The 26,384-nt window shown below is 42.5% G+C and overlaps 1 protein-coding gene across 1 annotated transcript in view; it reads right to left on the bottom strand.

Moving 5' to 3' along the window:
• The window catches only part of PREX1 (phosphatidylinositol-3,4,5-trisphosphate dependent Rac exchange factor 1), a 243,998-nt gene that overhangs the window by 142,765 nt on the left and 74,849 nt on the right, over positions 1-26,384 (bottom strand). The window contains exons 2-3 of the mRNA XM_027851373.1: positions 10,666-10,737; positions 4,559-4,681 (exon numbers count right to left, since the gene is read on the bottom strand). Coding sequence (XP_027707174.1) covers positions 4,559-4,681; positions 10,666-10,737 — 195 coding nt within the window. The remainder of the gene's footprint in view (positions 1-4,558; positions 4,682-10,665; positions 10,738-26,384) is intronic.

Raw genomic sequence — 26,384 nt, 5'->3', positions numbered from 1 at the left:
CCAAATTTTAAGGCTTCTTTCAGCTCTAATATTCCAAGTTCCAATGTTCCTTCCACCTTTGATATCCTATGAAATCATATTGCCCCCATTTCAGGACCTGGGATACTAGGAACCAATGTTTCTGAGACTCAAGAAAGTTATATTTATCACCTGACAACATGCCCTCTGCTAAACCCAACGCAACACAATAATTATGTACATTCCGCTGCTCTTTTACTGAGTGTTCTCCAACTGTTTTTCATGCACGAGACCCCCACAAATATGAAAACTATGCTCTTGACGGCTGAGTGTCTCAAGTGTTTAATTTCCTCCCTGGAACCCTGCATGGGTCTTTGTTGTTTTCTCTTTTTTCCCCTCATGAGGAAACTAGCAGTTACATAATGACAGATGTCGGTCATGGGGGTTGGGAAAGGAGGCTGGGCCTAAAAAAAATAAAAATTAAAAATAAGGGAGATGAGCAGAAGAGGCTGCAGCTGCTGATGAGGGACAGCTGTGGGGAAGAGTGAGGCCTGGTCTTGCTCAGGACATGAAGGGCCTGGTACAGACATATTCAGAAGCAGCTGCCATAGCACAGGACACACAGAATCTAGAGGAATAGAGTCCCCTTTTATCCACTCCCTCCTCTTTCTGTACCCGCCAGACCACCCTCTCAGAATATAGGCCAGTCTCTGGATGTTACTCATGGAGGCATAACTAAACAGTCATGGACTCCCTCCTTGGAGGGTCCATGTGGATGTATTTTTGTCTCTCCTACCTCTGGGTCTCTGCACCAACTAAGAAAATGTACTGAGAAAGGAGGAGGCAGACAAGGGTAAATTACATTACAGGAAAAGACACAAAAACCTGTTAGAGCAGAGGTAAAGAAGGGAGGGGGAGAAGCATTGTTTGAACCTTACTCTCATCAGATTTGGGTCAAGAAGGGAATAACATAATCAGTTAGGTACAGAAATCTAACTTGCACTATAGGCAGTAGGAGGCAAAAGGGGAAAGAAAAGGGAGGGGGGATAGAAGGGAGGGAACAAGCAATAAGGCTAAAGAGGAAGAAAAGGAAAAGGGATAATAGAAGGGAGGTGGGACCATAGGAGGCGCTGGTCAAAAGCAAAACACTAGTGGGGGGGGAAGGGGAAAGGAGAAAGAAAAGCATAAACGGGGGAAAAAAGGATGGAGAAAAAGATACAGATAGTAATCATAACCGTGAATGTGAATGGGATGATCTCTCCCAAAAACGGAAGCTTATAGCAGAGTGGATTAAAAACCACAATCCTACAATATGTTGTTTACAGGAAACACATTTGAAAAAGAGTGACACATACAGGGTAAAGGTAAAAGGCTGGAGCAAAACATATAATGCTTCAGCTGAAGTAAAAAAAGCAGGGGTAGCAATCCTGATCTCAGACAAAGCAAAAGCAAAACTAGATCTTATCAAAAGAGATAAAGGAAGGAAACTACATCCTCTCCTCCCCCACACTGCCCCAATGCCTCTTCTGCCCTCCACCCCTCTCAACATTTTCCATCAATGCATCCCCCTTCTCTATGACTTTGCCCAAGCTAACCCAGCAAAATGGTATTCAAAGCAGAGAAAATAATGGCACCTTGTGGCTTTGGACAAATTAGTTTTCCTCTCTGGATCTGCTTCAATATCTATAAAACGAGACAGTTGGAATCAGCTGGTGTCTAAGGTGCTAGTCAGCCCTAGAATTCTTTCTCTAAGAAGGAAGAGGTAGAGAACCTAAGAATAAACCTGGAAGCTTTGACTCTACTCTCCTTTCTCCCTGTGGATGACCCACGATGATGTTCCTGCCAGGCTGGGGTAAGATGAAGGGATGCATCAAGAGACACAAGGAGCAGAACGGAGAAGTCTGATGGGCAAATGAGGTCTGAGGAAGACCACTTGACTGTGTGGTCAAGGCATCAAAGAGCTGACTGAAGCACATGCCTTTTCTCTAGCTAATGCACTGATCTAACCTGACAAGTTGCCTAAGAAGGGACTCAGGAAAGGATTCAGGGCACTAAGAAAAGGCCCAAGGGCCATTATCATGCCCAACGTTTCCAGGCTCCAGCAAAAGGTAATTCAGCAAGCCAACAGGGATCATCAGAGCTGAAAGGATCAAACTGGAAGGGACTTTTGAACACAGAATTTTCAAAACTGGAAAGGTCCTTCAAATAAGGAATGTCAAAACTGGAAGGACATAGGATGTCAAAGCTGGGAGTGACCAGGAGGATTCCACAGATAGAGCAGTGGATTTGGAGGAGTTTTTAAATTGCAGCTCTGCCTGCATGACCTAGCCTTGGGCAAGTAAAATAACTTCTCTGAGCCTCAATTTCATTATCTATAAAATTGGGGGAGAGGTTCTTGGACTAGATCAGAAGTGTTATACTCACCAGAAAAACTCCCCAAGAGCACCCAAAAAAAATAACACAATATAGATAATGTTAATTTGTGGTTTTCTAAGTCAATGTGGCCAGCAGGGATCCATTTATATTTAAGTTTGACACCACTGAGCTGGATGACCTCTAAGGTCCCTTACAATTCTAAATCAATGATCCTACCTCAGCTCAAATCAATTAACCAACAAATATTTAAAGTGCCTACTACGTACCAGACACTGAAGATACAGAGAAAAATGTAATTGTCCCTGCCCTCCAACAGCTTACATTCTGTCAGAGTAGACAACTTTTACACACAGAAAGATGTACGAAATAAATACAATATATCCAATCTCAACCACTCTCCTCAGATGCAGCCCCATATCACCAACTGCCTTTGGCAATCTCAAACAAAATACTCCTGTAAGTATCTCCCATAGGACGTACCTTCCATATCCAAAAAGGAAATCAAAATCGTTCCCCAAAAACATTTCCCCCTTGCAAACTAACTTATTACTATTAAGGGCGCTATCACCTTCCCAGTTCCATCCAGGCCTCTAATTCTGGTATCACCTCAAATATAGAAGCTGTTCCCAAGCCTTGTTTCTACCTTCACATTTCTCATACAACTCTCCCCTCCGTTCACCTCCCCTTTCTTCTCAATTGGAACAGCTACCACCCTGATCAGAGTCCTTCATCAGCTGGGATCAATACAGCTTGTCTCCTTGCCTCAGGCTTCACCCCACTCCAATCCATCCTGCACTTGGCTGCCAAAGTGACTTTTCTAAAGTTAGGTCTGACCAGGTCACACTTCCAAATACTCAATGGACCCCCTGTGACCTCCAGAATCAACTACAGAATCCTCCGTTGGACATTTAAAGTTTTTCATAACCTGAGACCCCATACCTAATTTTCTAGTCTGCTGTTCAAACAGCACTGGCCTTTTTGCAGTTCCTCAAAAATTAAACGCCATCTCCATCTCTAAGCCTCTGTCCTGGCTATCTCCTATGTCTGGAATGCCCTCCTTCGACTCCTCCTCTCAGTCGCTTTCCAGACTCAGCTCAAACCCTACTTTGTGCAGGCTTTTCTTAGTCCCCATCTCTGCCGGTGCCTTCCCCTCTCAGATTGCTTTGCATCTATCCTGTATAATCTTATATATACCTATTTCTTTATATGTCCTGTCTTCCATCAGAATGTAAGTTCTTTAAACACAGGGCTTAGCATAATGCCTGAAATACAGTGAAATTAGGGATTCTAAGAAATGGAGATAAAGTAGAAATACATTTTTGTACAAGGGGCAATCTGTAGAATGGAATGAAGATAAGATGTTATATGTAAGGAAAATTTATAAGATCGGTTTAGCTAGATTGTAGAGGAATTAATGTATAATAAGGCTGTATAGTCAGACCTGTGCTTTAAGAATATCACTCTGGGGAGCAGCTAGGTGGCGCAATGGATAGAGCACCAGCCCTCAAGTCAGGAGGACCTGAGTTCAAATCCGACCTCAGACCAAACACTTGAAATTTATTAGCTGTGTGACCCTGGGCAAGTCATTTAACCCCAATTGACCCCCCCCCCCAAAAAAAGGAAAGTGATTAAATAATATCACTCTGGCAGCTGAGTGGAGACAATTAGGGAGATAAGTGATAAAAGCGTGGGGTGGTGACTATATGAACAGAAAAAAGGGAAGAGTTTTTGTGGAGATGGGATTGCCAAGTCTCAGCAAATGACTAAAGTAGCAAGGAGTCAGGTTAAGAGTTCCATTTGACTTCTCTTGCTCCTTGAGGGCAGTGGCCATGTCTGGACATTTCCCTAGAGCCTAAAGATAACCATGTTCCCTGGAGATAGGGCACCACAAGTCTTTGTTTGATAATCAGATCCCAGTCTTTTCTGAGTCAACCCAGGAAGCTGGCACTCAGTAAAGTACCTTTAGAGAAAGAGAGCAGGCTCTCTGCATACAAGGGAAAAGGGTAGACTTTCTAAAAATACATCTTTGCTGAGGTGGACTTGAGGGCCCCTCTATTGTTCCAGAGTCTCTGCCCCCCTTTTTCCCCAGACCTTTCTAATCCCTAAAAAAAGATAAGGCTTGCTTGCCTGCCCTTGGAGTAGAAGAAAAGGGCAGCTGAGCTGCAGAAGGGTGGGGGGCACGGAAAGGAAGCTACAAGCCAACCAGCCATTGAACTTTACTCACAAATTTTAAGAATACATTTCCAAGTTCGTGCTGAGACTGAGGCTCAGGTTGTAAACAAAATTCCAAGGCATTCAGGAATTCCTTATGAACCTCCAGGATATCTTCAATGTTGGAAAAGAGAATCTGCAGGGACACAGAAATTTCATATTAGTTGGGGTCAAAAAGAGTAGAGGTCCAAATCCAAATATATCCCCAAATATTTCCTAAGCCTCACACCCAAGATCACAGGTACTAAGCCATAGAGACATTTCTAGTTAAAGACCCTGGACTCCCAAATCCAAATGCTTCCAAATGCAAATCAAGAGAGCTGGAGTTAGTGTGAATTTGAGCAAGCTATAGCATCTTTGGAGAACTAGTTCCCCCCCCCCTTTTTAATTTTAAAATAAGGATGTTGAACTAAGTAAAAAGTTTAGACAAGTCTTGGTTCTAGCCCTCGTGGACCATACTATCTGGGTAAGGAAAAAAAGCATAAACCTAGACATCTAAAGATGCAATATTACAATGAGAAAAGTGCAAAACAAGACAATAAGGTAGGAAAGGTAAGGAAAGGGTCATTTGAGTTGGACTTTAAATGACAGGCAGGGACAACGTTAAAAAGGGATGGGGAAGAAGGGATATTTGAAGCATAAGGAACAAAGTGAGCAAACGTATGCAAGGGTATGAGCACAATGTGTGTGGGAGGTGGGGCGGTACAGAGCGAACAATTTGGCTAAAGTGTGAAAGTTCATGTAGGGCAAATAATATGACATTAATCTGGAAAAGTAAGAGGGTATCTCACTTGACACCATGGTGGTCAAATAGGGGAGGGTCTGAATTCTAGATTGAAGAGGTTTTACTCAGTAAGCAGTGAAGAGCAACTGGTTTTTATCAAAGAAGTACATAACCAGATCGTGCATAAGAAACATTATTCCAGCAGCAGCAGAAAACATGAATTAGAAGGGAGACAAGAAACAATGAGGCCCATAAAAGGTTGCTGCAACAGAACAGAAAAAAATAATGAGGGCCTGCTCATTTCTAAAACATATAGAGAACTAAGAAAAATATACGGAGAACTAAGAACTAAGAATACAAGTCATTCCCCAATTGATAGTCAAAGGATATGAACAGGCAGTTTTCAGATGACGAAATTAAAGCTATCTATAGCCATAATGGAAAAATGCTCTAAATCACTATTGATTAGAGAAATGCAAATCAGAACAACTTTGAGGTACCACATCACATCTCTCAGGTTGACTAACATGACAAAACAGGAAAATGATAAATGTTGGAGAAGATGTGGGAAAACTGGAACACTAATGCATTGTTGGTGGAGTTGTGAAATGATCCAACCATTTTGGAGAGCAATTTGGAACTATGCCCAAAGGGCTATAAAAATGTGCATACCCTTTGACCCAGCAATAGCACTTCTAGGGCTATATCCCAAAGAGATCACACAAATGGGAAAAGGACCCACATGTACAAAAATATTCATAGCAGCTCTTTTTGTGGTGGCAAAGAATTGGAAATTGAGAAGATGCCCATCAATTGGGGAATGGCTGAGCAAGTTGTGGTATGTGAATGTGATGGAATACTATTGCACTATCAGAAATGATGAACAGGCTGACTTCAGAAAAACCTGGAAAGACTTGTATGGTCTGATGCTGAGTGAAGTGAACAGAACCAAGAGAATGTTGTACACGATAACAGCCACGTTGTGTGATGACTAATATTGATAAACTTAACCCTTCCTGGCAATACAGGATCTAAGACATCTCCAGACGCCTTGTGATGGAAAATGCTATCTATACCCAAAGAAACAACTATGGAAGCCTCATTGTTATTTTTTTTCTCTTCTGTTGAGTTTTGTTTTCTCTTTCTGATGGTTCCTCCTATTGGTTTTAATTTCTACTTACAACATCACTAATGTGAAAATATGTTTAATATGAATGTAAATGTATAGCCTATATCAGACTGTGCGCCGTCTTGGGGAGGGTGGTAGGGAGGAAAGGGGAGAAAAATTTTAAACTCAAAAGCATATGGAAGTGATTATTGATAAATCAAAATAAATTAATAAAAAAAAATTTTTTTAATTAAAAAAAAAAAGAAATGATGAGCAAGCAGACTTCAGAAAAACCTGGAAAGACTTGTATGGACTGATGCTGAATGAAGTGAGCAGACTCAGGAAAACATTGTACACAGTAACAGCCACGTTGCGCTATGACTAACTTTGATAGCCTTAGCTCTCCAAAAGTCTCATGATGGAAAATGCTATCCACATTCAGAGAAAGAACTATGGAGTTTGAATGCAAATTGAAGCATATCATTTGCTCTTTTTTTTTCTTCTGTTTTCTTTTGTTTCTTTTTTCTTGTGGTTCCTCCTATTGGTTCTAATTCCTCTTTACAACATGACTAATATAAAAATATGTTTAAAAGGAATGTATATGCAGAACCTATATCAGATTGCATGCTATCTTGGGGAGGGAGGCGGGAAGGGAGGGGGAAAAAATTTAAAACTCAAAAGCTTATGGAAGTGAATGCTGAAAACTAAAAATAAATTTAAAAAATAATGAGGGTCTGTTCTAGGGTGTTGAGTGTAGGAATAGAGACAAGATGAGAGAAGCAAGAGATGCTAGATGTTGGAAGCTACAGAATTTGGTAATTAACTGAATATACGAGAGGTGAGGAAGATGAAAGGGTTAATGATGGCACAAAGGTTGCAAACATGGAAGACAGAGTAGACAATGATGCCAAAGACAGAAATTCAGAGAAGGGAGTTTAGAGGGAATGGTAACAAACTTAGTTTGGAGCACACTAAGTTTGAGCTACTATCTCCTGAACTTTCAACCCTTGGATTCCCAATTCCTTTATTGGTAACTGCCTCACCTGACCCAGCATTTAATGCTTCCATTTACTTTCTACTCTCTGGCCATCTTCTTGGTAACTTCACTATCTCCCTTATTCTCCCCCTTCCAGTTCTGTAATCTTGATCAGAGCAGCCCTGCTATCATTCCTGGAAGGGGTACACAAATCACCTCCCTAATGGACCCTTCCACCAGGCCACTACATTTCACAACTTCTCCCCGGCCAACATTTGGCCTAATGTGATCTCTCCCTTTTGGAATGTTAGCTTCCTGATGGCAGGGACTCTTTTTCTGAACATAGTGCTTAGCACATGTTAAGTGCTTAGTAAATGCTTTTTTTGTTCATTCATTTGTTCCTTCAGCAATCTAAATGGAGTTCAGAAGAAAGGTCGGGGCTAGAATTGTAGATCCAGGAATCCTGCATTAAAGTGGTCATTGAAGACAAGGGGGAAAATGAGATGGCCAGGAAAGGGAATAAGGGGGATAGGGAGAGAGAGACACAAGCAGAGAGAAAGAGCAAAGAGAGATAGAGAAAAACAAAGTCAGAGAAATAGAAAGAGAGAAAAAGAAAGAGAGAAGAGGCCAAGGACAGAGCCCTGGGTAACACAGAACTAAAAGGCTAGGAAGACAAAGAACCAGGAAAGGAAATTCTAAGAGAGGCAAACACACAGGAGATTATAGCTGAATCTGAAGGAGAGAGTCTCTGGTAGGAGGGGATGGGCTTGCATCCCCCTTCCTCTCTATCCCCACAGCCACCACCCTAGGTCAGACCTTCCTTACCATACTCCTAGTCTTCTCCCTCCATCAGCCTCCTAACCATCTCTCCCTTCCTTCACTGTCACTCTATAATAAACTATCCTTCATTTATACCAGATGAATTTTTCTCATCTACAGATCTGGTCATGTCAATCCTCTCTACTTAAAACCCTTAAAGTTCCTAATTATTTTATAAAGAAAGTTCAAACTCCTTAGCCCGGCATTCCACATCCTGGCACAATCGAGCTCTCTCACATCCATCTCCCCCTCCTCTCACTCTATGCCTGCCATCCCCACACATTGCTTATGCTCTGCTATCTGCAAGCCTTGATCATTTTATTCCCTAGGCCTGGAATATCCACCTAGCCCAAGGCCAGCTTTTATAGCATTTTAACTCAAGGGCTACTTCTTCCCTAATTTCCTGCCCCCAAATTGGCAATAACCATTCCTCCCCCGAAATCTCACCTAGCTCTTTGTAGAGAGCCAGAGTAATCTAGTGGAATTGAAGATCTACTATCTACTAGTTGTCATTAACCTTTACGAACCTGTTTCCAAATTTAGAACTTGGAATTTTAAAAAAAATCAATGTTAACAATAGTCTTTACATGTAATTGGGAAAACATCTTTTTTCTAAATGGACCTTAGTTTCCTCATCTGGAAAATGAAAATAACATTTGTACTATCTCACAATAGGATTTTTAAGGAAAGAACTTTATAAACTGAAAGTGTTAAAAAAAGAAAACTCCAGTTGATATTGTGTTGTTCTATATTTTATTTATATGCATATGTGTCACAGTACCATGAGCTCCATGAAGGCAGACTCAATCTAGCTAAACTTTGTATCTCCCCCAGCACTTAGTATAGTACTCATGAGATATTTAATAAACATTTGCTGACAGAAAGAATTACGTGAAGTGATGCAAAAATGAAGTAAGCAGGATCCAAAGAACAACATGTAAACGCCTATAACACTGGGAAAGGAGAAAGGAGGGAGGAGAAGAAGGAAAAAGGAAAGGGAGGGGAAAAGGAAGAAACTCAATACTGTGTAACTACAATAACCAAGTTTAGGCCTCAAAGAAGAAAGAAAATGTACCTCCCTGCCTTCTTGGCAGAACTGGGGAAATATAAATATGGAACATGGCATATACTGTCAAGAGTTGGTAGATTTAACAACTAGTTTCACAGGACTGCTTCCCACCTTTCGCTGTAACAAATGATGGCTCTCTGGCAGGAAGAGACATTTATTTGGACATATGGGTAATATAAGAACAAAAGATAGCAACAAAAAATTGTAATTAAAAAAATTATTTAAATACTGATCAATTTAAATGAACTGGAATCATACTGAAAAAGGAGCCCAAGGCTAGTGCTCAGAATTATGCAAGCCAGGGGTCAGGCAGGAGCTGGGAAAAAACCCCTTGGCTCCCCTCATCTAGCCCAGAGCTGGATACTACTCCATTCCCCAAGGAGGCAGGGGCAAAATCCAAGCTGCCTTCTGTCCACATGGAGGGATTATTGATTCCTTCCAGAAACTCCACAGGTCAAAGCCCCTGAGGACCGACTGAGGCCTGGATATTCATCTGTGCCTTCACTCATGCGCACGCAAGCACACACTCAGAAGGAGATTAGAGAGAAGCCAGACACAGAATCTGACCCCACGTGAAATGATGATGGCAGTGGAGGCTGCATCGTCCAGGGCTTTTTGTTTGTCTGGGAGCTGGAGGGAGGAATCTTGGCATAAAACAGGCAGCATCTTAGGAGAGATACTGAGCGGACTTGGGCTGTAATGACTAGCACTTCATTCATAGGATAACAGACTTAGAGCTAAGGAGATCGGATGGACCTCAGTGATTATCTATGCCAGAAGTGTCACCGCATGGCCCTCGGGCTGCATGAGGCCACAAAACTGTGGCCCAACCAGATTAAAACATAACTGGATGATATTTAACAAAATAAAAACACAAGACAACATACATCGTGTTAATATGTGGTTTTCTAAGCCAGTGTGAGCCTGCAAGGACAGTAGCCCCCTATTCTATTATAGTTTGATACCTCTGATCTAAGCTAACCTCATTTTATAGACAAGGAAATCAAAACACAGAGAGAAGTGATGGCCCAATGTCACTCCAACTGGGAAAACAGCAAAATCAGGATTTGAAAACAGGTTTTCCAACTACGAACTGTGTGTTCTTCCTTTGTTTACTTGAGGCACCACAGATGGCAAAATACTCTGGTTCAGTCCAGACCAATGAGTGCCACAAAGTAAATGTGGGTGTTCTTACTGGGTAGAAGGAGGAAGGAAGGATGTCCAGTGGGTGCTGATGGACTGACATAGGTGTCCATAAGCATAAGGTGGAAGAGCTCCTTCAGGTGGGAAGGTGGCCTCAGTTCATCCCTGGCTCATTCCTTCGACCTCCTCCCCTCATGAGGAAGCAGGCTAAAAGCATTCTTGCCTCCCTCCCCTGTCTCAGCACCCACTATTCTCCCTGCCCAGGACTGAGACATACAAACCTTGACATTCTCCTCAGTAATGCACTTGTCTGCTGAATCGGCCACATTCTGCCGGATGCGATGCAAAAAAGCCTAGGGCATAAGGGAAAGGAAACAAAAAGACAGTTAGCGCTCAAATGTTCACACTTGCCCGAGTTGGTTGCTCTTTCTAGGTAAATGTAACAAGACTCCTGGTGTCTGTATTAATTCAAACTGTTCCAGCATCCTTCTTTCCCATCCCTGATACGGCAGAATGTCCCAAGTCAGAAAATAACCACTTCTCACCCCAAGTTGCCCCCAAATGTATGCATTGAAGTGTATTAAGTCATTACAAAGGGGCAGAGCCTAAGGAAACTTATCCTTCAGAGCCCTAGTGAATCTTTCAACTAGATCATAGGGAGGTAATTTATTTCTCCTCTGGGACACCTCCAGATCCCTCCCTTCTGGCTGGGAGAGAGCCAGCTGTTCCTAATCCTACCCCAAGGGACTCAGGGAGGGCTGAGGTAGAGAGAAAGATAACTTGATGAATGGGACCACAACAGAGAAACCCTACTCCGAAACCAGCTAAGGCACCCCAGGACTCCGGCTCAGAAAATGCTAGCTCCTTTAGTATCTGCAAGGTCAAGAGGGATGAGCTGGGTAATTCAGTGACGAGGTAGAAGGGAGAGGGCGAGTATTTATTAAGTACCCACTATGTGCTGGGCATTATGTTAAATGTCTTACGAATACCATCTCAATTGATCCTCACAACAGCCTTGGAGGTAAGTACTAGTACTATGTCCATTTTACAGGTGAGATTAAGGCATGCAGTAGCAAGTGATCAGCCAGGGGTCACACAGTCTTACTGACTCCAGGTGTACAGCCCTAGTCACCGCCTCAAAGGAGGAACTCTGGATAAAGGGAGAGAGAAAAAGAGGCAAGGAGGAATTTGCCTTAGGATGGAAAATAAGGGTTGACTACAAAAGAAGCACTGTGTAGCAGAAATATCAGTTAACTGGGAGATGAAAACCTGGATTCTCCCTTGCCACTAATTAGCTGATTAACCTTGGGAAAGTCATTAACCCTTTCTGGGCTCCAGCTTTTTACTAAATTGTCCTTCTAGCTGTAAAAGCCTTAAGATCTTAGTTGTGGGCTAACGGGAATAATTATGTTATGTAATTGTTACGTGTGGGGTGCAGAGAAAGAGGAGAAAGGGGGGAAGGAAAGAGAGAGGGAGGAAGGGGAAAGAAGACAGAGAAAGAGGGAGACAGAGATGTGAAGAGAACATTGAATTTTGAATCAGACGATCTGAGTTGAAATCCAGGTTCATCCACTTCCTAGCTTTGTGACCAAGGCCAAATGCCCTAACCAGGTTTAAAGCCCAGCTCTGCTACATACCATATGACCTTAGGAAACTCTGGCCTCAGTTCTTCTTCTATAAAATGAGGAGATTGGATTAGATGGTCTCTATGTCCTTTCAAGCTCTGAAGCTAAGAGCTGATGTCTTATCTGTGCTTGCTTCTTCCTTTGTAAAGGGGAGATAATACTTGCACTGTGCACCTAACAGAGTTGTTGCAAGAACAAATGAAATAATGTATGCAAAGCCCTTTGTAAGCCAGCAAGCACTGTATAAATGTCAGCTATCATTATTAATATTATTTTAATTGATGGGCACAATCAGCAGCTTGAAGGCTGCTGACTAAAATTTACCGGCATTTTAGTCACCATGCGTGTCATATCTAATAATAGCAACAGGCCCGTAGCGAGATGTGCAGATCGCATTAGCTGGCACAGTCAATTCCATCAGAGAGCTGAGCCCATGTGTTAATTTAAAAACCAGTTTCTCTCCTGACGCCTGTCTGGGGAGATCACTGTGTGTCAGAGGGAGGGAGGGAGACAAAGAGAGACTCTCAGTGAAAGAGAACAGCAGGGAAAAGGAACAGGGAGGGAATGTGTGAGGGAGGGAAGGAGGAGGGAAAAGGAGAGGGAGGGAGAGAGACAGAGAAAGACAGAGAGAGAGAGAGAGAGAGAGAGAGAGAGAGAGAGAGAGAGAGAGAGAGAGGAGGGGAAGGGAAGGGGGAAGTGAGACGGTTTCCCAGACAAGTTGTCAAATCTGTTCCAATGTCCTCGCAGGTTTTTCTATGGCTATCAAGGAGAGCCCCTCAGCTGTCACTGCTCATTGTCACGCACATTAAGAGAAGGTTTGGGGGCCCTGAATTCCTGGCAAATGATTTTCAGAACCATGAGACTGGCTGGGAACACTCCCAGGTAATGGAAATGGTAAAGGCATCAGCTCCCTACAAATTTCCTCCAACCCCTAGCCCTGGACAAAACTGAAGTTAGAAAAAAAGGAAGCAACTCTTAGGGCCCTGCTCCTTGCTGAATAAACGTAGCAATTAATCAATTAGGTACCTATTATGTACCAGGCACTGTGCACACGGCATCCAAAGCTCTGTTGTCCAGCTAAAGGCCACCTTCACAAGCCTGGTTAATGTTAAGATTAATCAAGGAATCAGAGTGCTGAGGGACGAGAACAGAGGAAGTCGGAAGATAAAAATCTGAGCTCTAGTCCCATCTCTTTCACAGTTTGCTATGTGACCCTGAGTGATCTGGTCCTCGATTTCCACTGGAAGACTGGCTACAATGGGAAGTGAGAGTTGGCCAAGAATTATGAAATCCTTTCAAATGCTAACATTCTGAGGTCTATGTTGTAAGGTCCCTCACAGCTCTAATAGTCTATGTCCTCTGTTCAAAGAGGTATAATGAGGAAGTAGGGAGTATTAAATGTCCTAGGTCCGCTGTGCAACATTGGGCAAGTCACTTAATTTCTCTGGGCCTCTGCAAAATGAGAGTTTGACCTAAATGATCTCCAAGGTGCCTTTCATATCTAAATCCTATGATTCCACAATTCATCTATTCCATGTGAATTCCTTCCAACTCTGACATTCTACATTTTAAAGAATGTCTTGGGGCAGCTAGGTGGCACAGCGAATACAGCACAGGCCCTGCAGCCAGGAGGACCCGAGTTCAAATTTGACCTCAGACACATAACACTCACTAGCTGTGTGACTTTGGGCAAGTCACTTAATCCCAATTGCCTCACAAAAAAAAAAAGTCTTCCATTACTCAAATTCTGTATTATATGTTCTGTAGTCTCTTATAGTCTATGACCTGAGACCCTTTTCAGTACTCAAATGCTATGTTCTGTTTTATGGTCTTTCTATCTTTTGAGGTGCAATTTTTTAATGCTAAGAGTACTTCCAGTTTCGACATTCTCTGTTCTATTCTCCTCCAGCTCTGCAATTCTATGTGCTTAAGAAGGTACTTCCTAAATCAACTATTCTACACTCTAAGGATTATTCCAACTCTATCATTGCCTTAAAATTCCAAAGCTTCAAAACAATCCTGTGGCGAGTGATACCAATGCTGATGAGGACATTTGGGGACCTTTGGGAGTGAAAGTGTGGAGGGAGAAGAGTACTTAAGGAAACTGGCCATGCTTAAACTGTTTGTCAACACTAAACCAAAGCTGTCTAAGGGACACAAAGGGACAGGAAGTTGTGTAACCCACTTGCTGTCCTAGATTCTGGTTTCCTGTCCCCATTTTCTGAAAATTGGTTGTGGGGCTTTGCACATCCCAGGGCTCTTGCCTGCTCCTTTACGAGGCAATTGTGAGGAGACAATGGGTAGCCCAGGCTGCCAGCTGTGGGCCCTGCAAGAAGAGGTGGCCAGAGTCACCTCCAAGCATTCTATGTTAGCCAACACCAGAATGCTTTTTTCTATAGATCTTTTTTCTATAGCTGTGGCCCACACCCTGCAGTGTAAGTTAATAGAAAAGTGCTCAGCCCCATTCCTACTCCACACCTGGTGCGGATGATCCTGAACAAGGCTAGACAGGGACCTATCTACCATCACAGTGGCTCTCACCTCTGCCAAAAAGACTTTACCAAGGTCACAAAACTGTTCTGTTCCCCTTCCCTCTGACAGCTCAATGTCTCAGCATCTTAACTCATCCCTTTATGGTTCTGTTCACATACCACTTTCTCCATGAAGCCTTCTCTGCCCTTACCCTTAGGGAAAAGAGATCTCTCCCTCATTTGATCTCATGGCATTTGTACTCTAAATTTTATTGTATTTATCCACCTACTAAGCAGTAAGCTGCTGACAGGAAGTCAGAAAGGTTCATTTACCTTTGGTAATAATCTATCAAGAAGCATTTAAGGGTCTACTATAGACAGGTGAGAAGTTGGCAGACATAAGTATATACTAAATAAATATAAATCAACAAGCAGTGCTTACTATGTTCTAAGTGCTAAAAATACAAAGCAAAACAAAAACAGTCCCTGCCCTCAAGAAGCTTCCATTCTAATGGGGTGGTGAGCATGTAAATAAGTGAGTACTACATATAAGTAAATGGAAGTAGCCTTACAGGAGAAGGCTCCAGCAGGTAGGGATCTCCCACAGAAGATAAATATCTCAGTAACGTATATTTCTGTAGCATTTTAAGGCTTACAAAGCACCTGTCCCACCACAATCCCAAGACACAGGCAGTGCAAGTAATGAGAATTTGAACCCTACAGAAGTGGGCAAAACTCATTAATGGACAGAGCTAAGATTCACCATGTCCTCTGAATCCAAGCCTAACGGACTTCCCATGATACCACACTACAGCACCACTACACAGAATGCCACACACACACCACAGAACGCCACACAGTATGGACTCCCTGCTGAGTCCTTCCCACAACCTCCACTTTGGGGAAGGGCCCAGACTCATCCTCTAGACCTAGCCACAGTGCTCTCCCTGTTCGCCTCCTCTTGTTCAGCTCCCATGTGCTGTCTTCCCTCTTGTTGTCTCAGAATACAAGATCCTTGAGGCCTGACACTGTCTTTTTTGCTTAGCACAGTGCCCGGCACATAGTAAGGGCTTCATAAATGTTTGCTGACTGAAGGCCAACCCACCAAGCTCTCCTTACCTCTCTATAAACCCAACCTTTCCATTAAAGCTCACCTCAAAACTCACCTGATCCAATCTAAATGCCTATGACTGCCAGGCACAATGTAAAGCACTGGGGATACAATTAATAAAATAGACAGTCCCTGCCCTCCAGGACCACACCCAGGAATCCCTCAGATCCTCTATACCTTCTATTGTTGTTGTTCAGTCATGAGCAACCTGTTTTGGTCATGTTGTGTCCAACTCTCCGTGACCCATTTGGGGTTTTCTTTTCTATGTGTTTTTGTTGTTGTTCAGTTACTTCAGCCAGGTCTGACTATTCGTGACCCCATTTGGGGTTTTCTTGGCAAAGATATTGGAGTGATTTGTCATTTCTTTCTCTAGCTCATTTTATAGACGAGGCAAACAGGATTAAGTGACGCAGATAATAAATGTCTGAAGCCAGAAATGAACTTGTGAAGGTGAGTCTTCCTGACTCTAGTAGGCCCGGCGCTCTATTCATTGAGCCACTTAACTGAGGGAAGTTGAGGGATTTGCATAGGATTGCATAAGATCATAATGAAAACCCAGGTATTTCCACTACAAATCCAATGCTCTTTCCACTGGACACCAGTCTCCCCTCCCAATTTAGGATGATTAGAAAATTCTGTCTAGAAGAGTTCCTGTCCCATGCCTCCACCACACCACACTACACCCCCCATCCACACCCTCCCTTCCATTCTAGGCTCTACCACTTACATCCCCTCATGTCATCATGGACAAATCACCTCAGTTGTCTTCAGTTTCTCCCTCTGTTAAATGGGCACAATAATACAGTCTCACTTGTTATTCTGCTCATTGTAGGTACTGAGGCTAATTATAAAAACTAAGCGTTTAATAAAGTGCATAAAGTATTTTCTGATCAATTCAGTGCAATTCAATAAATATCCAAATATCTATTCTGTGCTAGATGCTAGGGAATACAAAGATGAAAGTGGACCCAGTTCTTGCCCCCAAGGATGAGGAAGTTTATTCAAGAAACACAACTTGCACAAATAAATACAAGTGAGAATAAAATGGAAGCAAGGAAGAAACCCAGACAGCATTAGAGAGACACTTGGTGGTGTATACTGGATAGAACTCCAGGGTTGAAGTCAGGAAAAGGTGAGTTCAAATCCAGCTTCTTGTGACCTGGACACTTCAATCACTATCTGCCTCAGTTTTTTCCTCTGTAAAATGAAGACTATAAAAGTATCTACTCTCCTAGGCTGACATGAGAATCAAATGAAATAATATTTGTGATTCACTTTGCAAATGTTAAAGCACAGTGTTACCTGCAACATTAGAAAGACTTAACACAGGAGAGAACACCTTCATCAGGACAGATCAGAGAAGGCAGTACATGAGCTGAAAAGGAGGGGGAAAAAAAGCAAAGACAGGAAAAGATGAAGTGAGTACATCGCAGGTATGAGGGAATAACTTATAAACTGGTGAGCTTAACTATAATTCCTGGAAAAATTCTAGAATTTATTTTTAAAGGGATAGAAACAGAAGTAGAGATGATAGGAAAAGGTCAGACCAGACTAATCAACCTCATTTCCTTTTCTGACAGGAGAACACTGCAGATACAGCAGATATAATCTACCTCAATTTCAGCAAAAATTCTGACAAAATCTCCCACACCATCCTCACTGACAGGCTAGAGATGTGAGCTAGAGAGCTCACTGAATGAGTAGTCATTAAAGGATAAATGTAAACCTTGAAAGATGTCTCTAGTGGACTGCTCCTATGATCTGCCCCTTGTCCTAGGTTGTTTAAAATTTTTACCAATGACTTAGATAAAGACATGCTTACAAAATCTGCAGAAGACAAAAACCTGAAAGAATACCTAACAATGACAGTCAAAATCCAAAAATACATCCATACACTAAGATGGCCACCTAGGTGGTGCAGTGTAGAGAGTAAATACCAGGCCTGGAGTCAGGAAGGTCTGAGTTCAAATTCATCCTCAGACACTTCACTAGACTAAAACACGTTGTTCGTGACTGAACAACAAGAAGACTAAGGTGAGGGGCTGAAGCTAATCAAGTCCTACCCCTGAACTGGAAAAAAAATCAATTTTGCAAGTACAAGCTGGAGGAGGCATGGCTAGACAGCAGTTTGTTGTTGTCGTTTTTCTGGAGAGGATTTATATGTCTTAGTGGACTTCAAGTTTACTATGGCAACCAAAGAAAGCTAATGTGGTCTCACAGACCTGGTCTTCTATGTGATCTTTTGTAATAGGAGCACAGTGACCAGAACATGGGAGATGATGGTCCTATCGTACTCTGTCTTCATCAGACTAAACCCAGTATATTACATTACGTTCAGTTCTAGGCACCACGTTTTAGGAAAAGCATTGTAAAGATAGAAAAGGTGAAAGACAACTAGTATCTTGAGAAGCCTGGATACCATGACAGTCAGCTGAAAAAAACAGGGATGTGAAGCCTGGAGAAGATCCTAGGAGCTTAGGAGAGGTCCTAGCTCTCATCAAGTATTTGAAGGGCATTATGTTGACAGCTCAATTCTTGCCGGCCTCTGAAGGCAGAACTAAAAGCAGTGTGTGTAAGTTTCAGAGGCAGCATTAGACTATTTCTGTCAAGGGGGATCACCATCTCCTCACTCTCCTTCCCCACCCATGTCCAAACAATTACCTCCAGTGCATTTCTCAGGGGGAAGGCACTAGTACAGACCTGCATAACATAAGGCTGGTGACGGCTGGTTGCCGAGGGTCACGAAATCCCTCATGACATGGTGGGCCGTATGTTGTGCAGGCCTATGTTAGTAGATGGGGGGATATGGAGGGGGTGAGGCCCATGAAAGGTCTTCAGTAGAAGGAGAAGTTTGAGCTGAATCCTGAAGGAAGCCAAAGAAAGCAGAAACAGTAAGGATGCAGGTGTCATTGGATTGTAGGCTTCATAAAAGCCTTAGAGTGGAAGGGGGGAGAAAAGAGGTTATAAAAGGCTTTGAGCCAGAGGATTTTTATATCTGATACTGGGGATGATAAGGAACCAGTGGAGTTTACAGAGTAGAGGTGTGACGTGGTCGAATTTAGGAAAATCACTCTGACAGATAAATGGAAGATGGGTTGCAATGGGGAGAGACTTAAGGCAGGCAGATCCACTAGCAGGCTACTGCAATAGAAGATATTGTCTGGTCGTTAAAGAATATCTGATAAGTGATGGGTCGGGTCATTAAAATCCAAAGTCAAGAAAGAAGAAATATGCCAAAGTGGAAAAAAAAAATTCTAGAGCAGGACAAATAGCTTAGTACTAAAGGCTGTTTAAGCTACAAGGGTCCTTAGAGTATATAGTCTTAGAAGAAGGATGGAAAACAGTGCCAGGCACTATGCTAAGCAGTTTCCAAGTATTATCCCATTTGATTCACCCCTGGAAGGTAAGTGCTTTTGTTAGCCCCCCTATTATAATTGAAGAAATTGAGGCAGACAGAGATCACTTCCCCAGAGTCATACAGCTAATGTCTGACACTGGATTTGAACTCAAGTCATCTTGACTCCAGATCCAAGGTTCTACCCACCTAGCTGGAAGGACCCTTGGAATATAGAACAAAGAATGTCAGAACTAGAAAAGCCTTTGGAATTGGAATTCCAGGGCCAGAAGGAATCCAAAGAACAAAGAATGATTGAGCAGGAAGGGACTAACAGATCATGCAATGCCTGTCTTTTTACAGATCAAGAAACTGAGTTTCACCCAAGGTTACACTCAGAATTAGACTCCAGTTTCCCACGACCTGTCCCAGTGGTTTTTTCACTGTATGTGATATATTGGAAGGAACAACAGACTGGAAATCAAAACCCTTGAGCTTCAGTCACAGTTTTGTCCCTAACTTACTAGCATGACCTTGGAGCATCTCAAGATTTCAGTTTTCTCATCTCTCAAATGGTGATGATAAATCAACACCACCTTCTCTGTACTGAGAGGTTAGCTGATGGCACAGCAGATACTTAGAATCAGGAACACCTGAGTTTAAATCCAGTCTCAGACAGATGTTATTAGCTATTTGACCCTGGGCAAATCACTTAACCTCTACCTACCTCAGTTCCCTCAACTGGAATAACAATAGTACCTCCCAGAACTGTTGTGAGAATAAAATGAGTAAAATGCTTAGCATTTTACTTAGCCTGGCACACAGTAGGCACTTAATAAATGCTTGCTTCCTTCCCTTCCTTCCATTCACCTCTCAAGGCTGTTGAGAGAATTCAAAGACATGATTATTAAAATACTTTGAAAACTAAAATGTACTATACAGTTCACCACCTATGACTCAATTACACTGAGAGGCAACATGATACAGTGGAAAGAGAGTCAGATCTGAAGTCAGGGGAGCTAGGTTTGAATTGTAACTCTGTCACATTCTATCTGTGTGAACCTGCTCTAATCCCTTAATTTCTCTGGTTCTCCAGTTGTTCATCTATAAAAGGAGAGAGATGAATATAATATGGCCACAAAAGTTCCTTCCAGCTCTGGAGGTAGGATCCCATGACCCATGAAAAATACCAGCAACTCCCTTGAGGGGGCACTGGGGAAATGCCATGCCTCAGTACCAATGTCCTACTACTTTCCCTAGTTCAAGCCACCCCAATAAGGCTGAGCATGGGGATTTCCCAGGCTGCAACCGAAGTGAAGACAGGTGATCAGCCAGGGATAATGGAATTCACCAGCTGAACATAAAGACCACTGCAGCGGTGCTTACAGCAGACCCAGCCTTAAGGTCCCTCTTACCAACTCCAGCATTTTAAGTTCTAAGGTACCTTTCAGCTCTGACATTCTGTGTTCTAAGGTTCTTCTAGCCCCAACATTCTGTGTTCTAAGATTCCTTCCAATTCAGACAATCTGTGAGTCTCTGGGTCTCCATTGTTTTCACTGAAGCCAGCTCAACGTCTGAAAACCCTTCCCCAAGCAGAAACAAAAGCAAGGCTGTCTGGCCAGCTCACCCACCAGTGAACTGGTTACCGACTGACCTTTACCAGCTGACCTTTAAAGGTCAATCTTGCACAGACAGGGTGTGGGTCTCCTATTACTGAAACCTTCTGTCTCTGCCAGTGACCAAGACCCCCACGTTCCTTCACTGAATGAAGCTAGGCACACTTCCTGAAGCCAAGTTTGAGGAGAGAAAAGTGACTTGAGAAAATTTCATCTCTTATCACAGGCCTTAGAAAAGCTGGCTTGGCAAGAGTCTTGGGCTGAACATGAAGGAGGAGAGAGAGAGGGAGAGGGAGAGAAAGAAAGAGAGAAAGAGAGAGAGAGAGATTGAGCTGGTGTTGTTTTACAGACAGTGTGGGAGAGTGGGGCCTTCCCCAAGAACGGGCCAAGAGAACAAGTCTGGTCTATCTTTGTCAAGTGACATCATAAATGCTGTCCACAGGTGAATCAGAGGTTCCCCTCCTCCACTGCTCTCTGTCCTCTGCTTCTCTTTCCGTTGAAGGCTGGACGGGTTCTGGGGATCCAAGGTACTCACTCTTGCTTAGATCCTCAAACCAAGAGAACAATGCCAACAGAAACAACTGACAAACTCAAATGACAGCATTAGGTGGATAGGTCACTAAGAGACCACAGGCCCTTGCTGCGTGCATACCCACAGAGCCTCACATAGATATACGTGGACACATACACACACGTAATATTCCTAGAACAAGAAATCTGAAGGGGATGTTACAAATTATTCACCCAAGTTCAAGGAGAACTCACTGGTCAATGCAATCCGCAGAGGGAATTTCCATTTTCCTCCTATCCAAATGTAAGGCTTGGCTACTTTCTTCTTAGACTGAAAAGTGAGGAAAAACTGAGGTGGGGAGCAAGAGGCCTTTCATATATCCATATTTCTAAAGTCCCTTCCAGCTCTAACACTCTGTGTTCTGAAATCCCTTCCAGCTCTGATATATATACTCTGTATACTAGAGGTTCCTTCTCCCTCTGACGTTCTATCAGTCTAAAATTCTTTGCCACAGGATGGAGGCAGGGACTCTATGACTCAGTCAACCAGTCATACAGTCACCGTTCTGAGGAAAGTAAACAGAGGAACTGAAGCAGAGGGGGAAAGCCAGGATGGTGTTCTTAATAATGCCAGTCACGCCTAAGCAGACACCAGGTCAGTAAGCCACAGGCCACCCACCTCTCAATCGTGTGTGTCTTCAGTTGAGAGGGAATCATGGCTGCCCGAGATTGGGAGCCCAGACAAAGCGAACAGCTAGTTAGAAAGATTTCAGGATGTAGGGGGAGGCTCCAGGTGGGCCTGCTCCCTCCTTATTTACTCTGCAAACCACAGAGTCCTCGGGGAATAGGTCTGCTTACCTCTCTCTGTTCCACAGCCCTGTGTCCTCAGTCCCAGGCCAGAACTCCAGACCTATTCTCCCTTTGTCAATATGAAATGCTAAATCTTCCTAGCTCAAAGCCATCCAACTTTTCTGGCAGATAAAACTTGTCACTCCTGGGGTTGCAGAATTTTAGTCTTGCTATCAATTCAAATACATGCATTTCACAGGAACTTAAAGAGACAGAAGGGACTTTAGATTCCCTCATTTTGTACCTGGAGAAACTGAGACAAGAGAAGGGAACTTGCCAAAGGTCACACTGAGAGCTTTATGCTTTTTAAAACTCATCCTTCCTAGAATGTCACAGGATTTTAGAGCTAAAAATTACCTTAGAATCTAATCCCCATCAACAATACAGCTGAGGAAATTGCAGATCAAGGAGGTTTAAGTGACTGTTATTTTCTTTCCTAGATTCTTTCTTCTACCCTGATCTAAGTCCTTCCCTGCCTCCTCATGCAATGCCCTTTAAAAATTAGTTTCAGAATTACTAAAGTACCAGCCAAGTTCTCTTTGGGGTAGGATCCCATCAGTCAGACACAGGAAAAGCTGATCTCTCCTAATACAAATGTTACTTTAATATGCTACAAATACCTGTATTTCCAACGGGCTGTCCCCTTTCCACACTCCTAACACAACCCTCTAGTTCTCTCATTTCATCACCTCCTGAAGGTGACTCAGTTTTGCCCCCATCCCCAGCCTAACAAAATGAAAATGGCTCCCCACAACACTACTTAGACCATAAATTATTAAAATATAAGGTGTGTGAGGGCAGAGATCCTATCATGCCTAAATTTTCTACTTCCCCTACCACCCAGCATAGTACTACCTGCACACCACAGTGGTAGTAAGAGTCTGTTTTACTGTATTGTCAGCATTGAAAGGGGCCTTAGAGATCATCTGGTCTGTTTCTGAGGAAACAAGCCCAAGAAGAGGACATATTACTTACTCAAGGTCACTCAGCAAGCTAGTAGGAAAATGAGGACCAAAAACTCTTCTGACTTCTATTCCAGTATTTCTTTCCACTTTGTCAGACTACTTGACAACAACTGTTGTTGTTGTTCAGTCATTTATGCAGCATTTATGTAGCATTATAATGACAAAGAGTTTTACATATTATCCTACAGGATCCTCACAGAAGCATGTGAGATGAGCAGGATAATTATCATAATGCCCCCTTCTTTAAGGATGAAAAAATGAGGCACAGTAAAATGAAGAGATTAACTACAAAATTACACAAACAAGTCCAACGCTCTTTTCAGTATACCCCACTGCCAATGTGAGCGTGCCATCCTTACCAATGACAAAAAGTTTTATAGGTAGGTAGATGGTGCAATTGATAGAGCCCCAGACTTGTATTCAAATTTGACTGAGCTACTTACTACGTGACCCTGAGCAAGTCACTTGACTTCTGCCTGCCTCAGAAAAGGGAGATGGTAATCACACCTATCTCCCAAAATTGTTATGAAGATCAACTGAGATAAAATTTGTAAAGCACTTACCAGTTAGGTGGCACAGTAGATAAAGTACTGAGTTCAAATCCAGCCTCAGGCACTTACTAGTTATGTGACACTGGGCAAATCACTTCACCTCATCCTTTGTTAGCTGTTGTCATTAGCCTGTTACTTGGCACATAAATGCCTGTTATCTATCTATCTAGACAACAAGATCAAATGTTTTTTTATTAAGGAGTCAGAAATAAAATGAGCCTCATGCAGACCAGTCTAAGATAAACATGGCTGTTTTCACACTAAGACTCTTAATAGTTCCATTAGGAACATGTGCACAATGTTTTTTAGGGCTAATTCAAATCTCCTCCAATTAGCCTTCCCTAATCCTGGAGTCAGCGTGGTGTACTTGAAAGATCATTAAATTTGGAACCCCATCTCAGTTCCTCTCTAAGTATCAACTTTTTCTTCTGGAAAATGACCTCAAAGTTTCCTTCCAACTCTAAATCACAGGGTCTTACATTACAATGCAAGTAATCTCTCCTTAGAAAGGCAGCTAGATGACATAGTACCTAGAATACCTGAAGACCTGAGTTCAAGTTAGGTCCTAAGACATTTACTACCTGTGTGACCCTGGGAAAGTCACTATAACCCTGTTTGTCTCAGTTTCCTCAACTGTAAAATGAGCTGGAGAAGCAAGTGGCAAACCACTCCAGTATCTTTGCCAAGAAAACCCCAAATGGGATCATGAAAAATCAAACAGGACTGAAACAACTGAACAACAACAATCTCTCCTCGTAACTCCTATTCTCTATACTATCTGCTGCCAATGATCATTTAATTTTCTATATAATGAGGACCTTCCAAGGAAATCAGCATTGATTACATTAATGACTTCAATGCAAAAGTAGACATAGGAGAGGGTAATAAAAACTGTACTAAAGATAAAGCATTCAATTCAGATAATTACAATAGGATCTATTTAAACAAGCTATTAATGTTGAAAAATTGGAAAGGTATAAAATTGTGATTAATGCAGATTATGACCATTTCCTGGGAAAGTTTACCTGATACAGATCAATAATTACCCCAACAAAAAAAGCCTAGAAAACACCTCAGCCAGCAAACCCCTGCCAAGCAGAGAACACCACCAGTTTAGAATATAAGCTCATTTCCAAAATCTTACAGAAGAGGATGGAAAATTACGGGCAGTACTGCCTCATAAAATAGAAAGAAGTAGGAGGAAAAAAGAACTTGTAGAAACTTCAGTCCCATTCTAAGCCATATATCTCATGGATATTTAACAGTGAAACAAGAAAAAAGATAAACTGACTTTAAAAACAGAAAAGACTGTTAAGGCTTCTATTTAAAACAATGACAACAACCACTCTTTTATCAACAGCAATAGAAACAGTACATTTTGGCCTCTAAAATCACATCTCTCATGGGAGGACGCAGAAAGAATACTCATGAAACAAAGCTGAGCACAGCAGCTGGACTACACACCAGGTTACATGGAGGAGGTTCTTGTGATAGTCAACACAATTTTGAGGATTCTAAAGGAAAGTTGTTGGGCAGAATAGAGGTACCAAATTTTACAAACAAAGAAAGTAGGGCTCAGGATGGGAAAGTGATTCAACCCCTGGTCACACAGCTAGTAAATAAATGTCAGAAGTTTAGAGTCAAAGTCAGATTTCTCCTGACTTCAAGGTCAGAAACCATGGGATGAATGCCTCCTAACTGTTTTATCATAACTCCTTTCAACATCAGCACTTTTAAAGACACAAAGTTTTAGGGAGGGACACTGAGGACCATCAAATCAAAGTATTCTAGAACCAAAAAGTACCTCCAAGGTTAGCAAGACTTTTTGTATCCATGGAGAAAGATTGTGGTGCTAGGGAGGAGGGTCAATCTCCACACTTTACAGAGGCAGGGTGATTTGTGTTCAAACAGGGAAGCACCCCACCTAGTACTGCCTCATAGTACTCTCTTGTTTCCAATGTGCCATGTTGCTTCCCACAAGGTTGGGGGACTGGGGGAACAAGAAGGTTGGAGATTAACATGAGGTGCCCTCCTCATCCTCCTCCAATGCAGGAAGTGAAGCAAAAATCACATTATAAACAAGTTACTGTGAGCATGGCTGCAGCAACCATGTGGGGAGGGGGGGAAGACAAAAGGAGGGTGGATAATCCCCCTCCCTCCCAGGAATATCCTAAATCCCTTAATCCCTTCCAGTTTAATTCTTTCCTCTAGAACCCTTTGTCTGGATCTCTCCCTCACTCCTATCACTGATTGAGTACATTATCATATCCCAGAAGCAGAGAGTAAGAGGTAAGCTCCCTGAGAACAGGATCTATGTCATTTTTCATCTTTGTTTACCCCTTTCCCCGCTTAGCACCCAGGTCTTGCACAGATGGCCATTAATAACTGCTTAATATAAACCACAATTGGTTTTCCCTTTCCTCCTCCACAAAGGATGGCTGCAGCTTCACAACTGCTGTTTCCTACATCAGTCAAAGCCCAGCTCAAGACCTACCCACTGCTGATCTCTTCTTTCCATGACTTCCTAATGTATCTACTACATATCTACAGATATTGCATGGGTCTCTATAATTGCTGCTTTGTCTTTTACCCCTAATGAGGCTGTGAGCCCCAGGAAGTCGTGAAGGCTGTCACAAAACTCCTCAAAAACTCCACAAATAAAAGCTTTCCTCTCAGAGATTCAAGACCAGTGCATGCAGGGAATAAAGCACTGGACTGGATTCTAGTCTCAGCTCTTCCTCTGACTGTGTGACCTTAGGAAATTCTCTTCCACTTTAGGTCCAATACCTAACTGTCAGTTCAACACCTACACAGTAGGTGTTTAATAAATGCTAGTTGACTGAACTGAACTGAACCTCAACAGAAATAAAGAAGTTAGGTAGAGGGGGAGGATACTGAGTTCTGCTTTGGATTTGTTGGGATTGAGATGCCTAGGAACATGAATGAATAAATGAAGGAAGGAAAGAAA

Source organism: Vombatus ursinus, unplaced genomic scaffold (assembly GCF_900497805.2).
Source record: "Vombatus ursinus unplaced genomic scaffold, bare-nosed wombat genome assembly UNPS02000580.1, whole genome shotgun sequence".
NCBI classification, from domain to species: domain Eukaryota; kingdom Metazoa; phylum Chordata; class Mammalia; order Diprotodontia; family Vombatidae; genus Vombatus; species Vombatus ursinus.
This window is presented reverse-complemented; position numbering and strand designations above follow the sequence as displayed.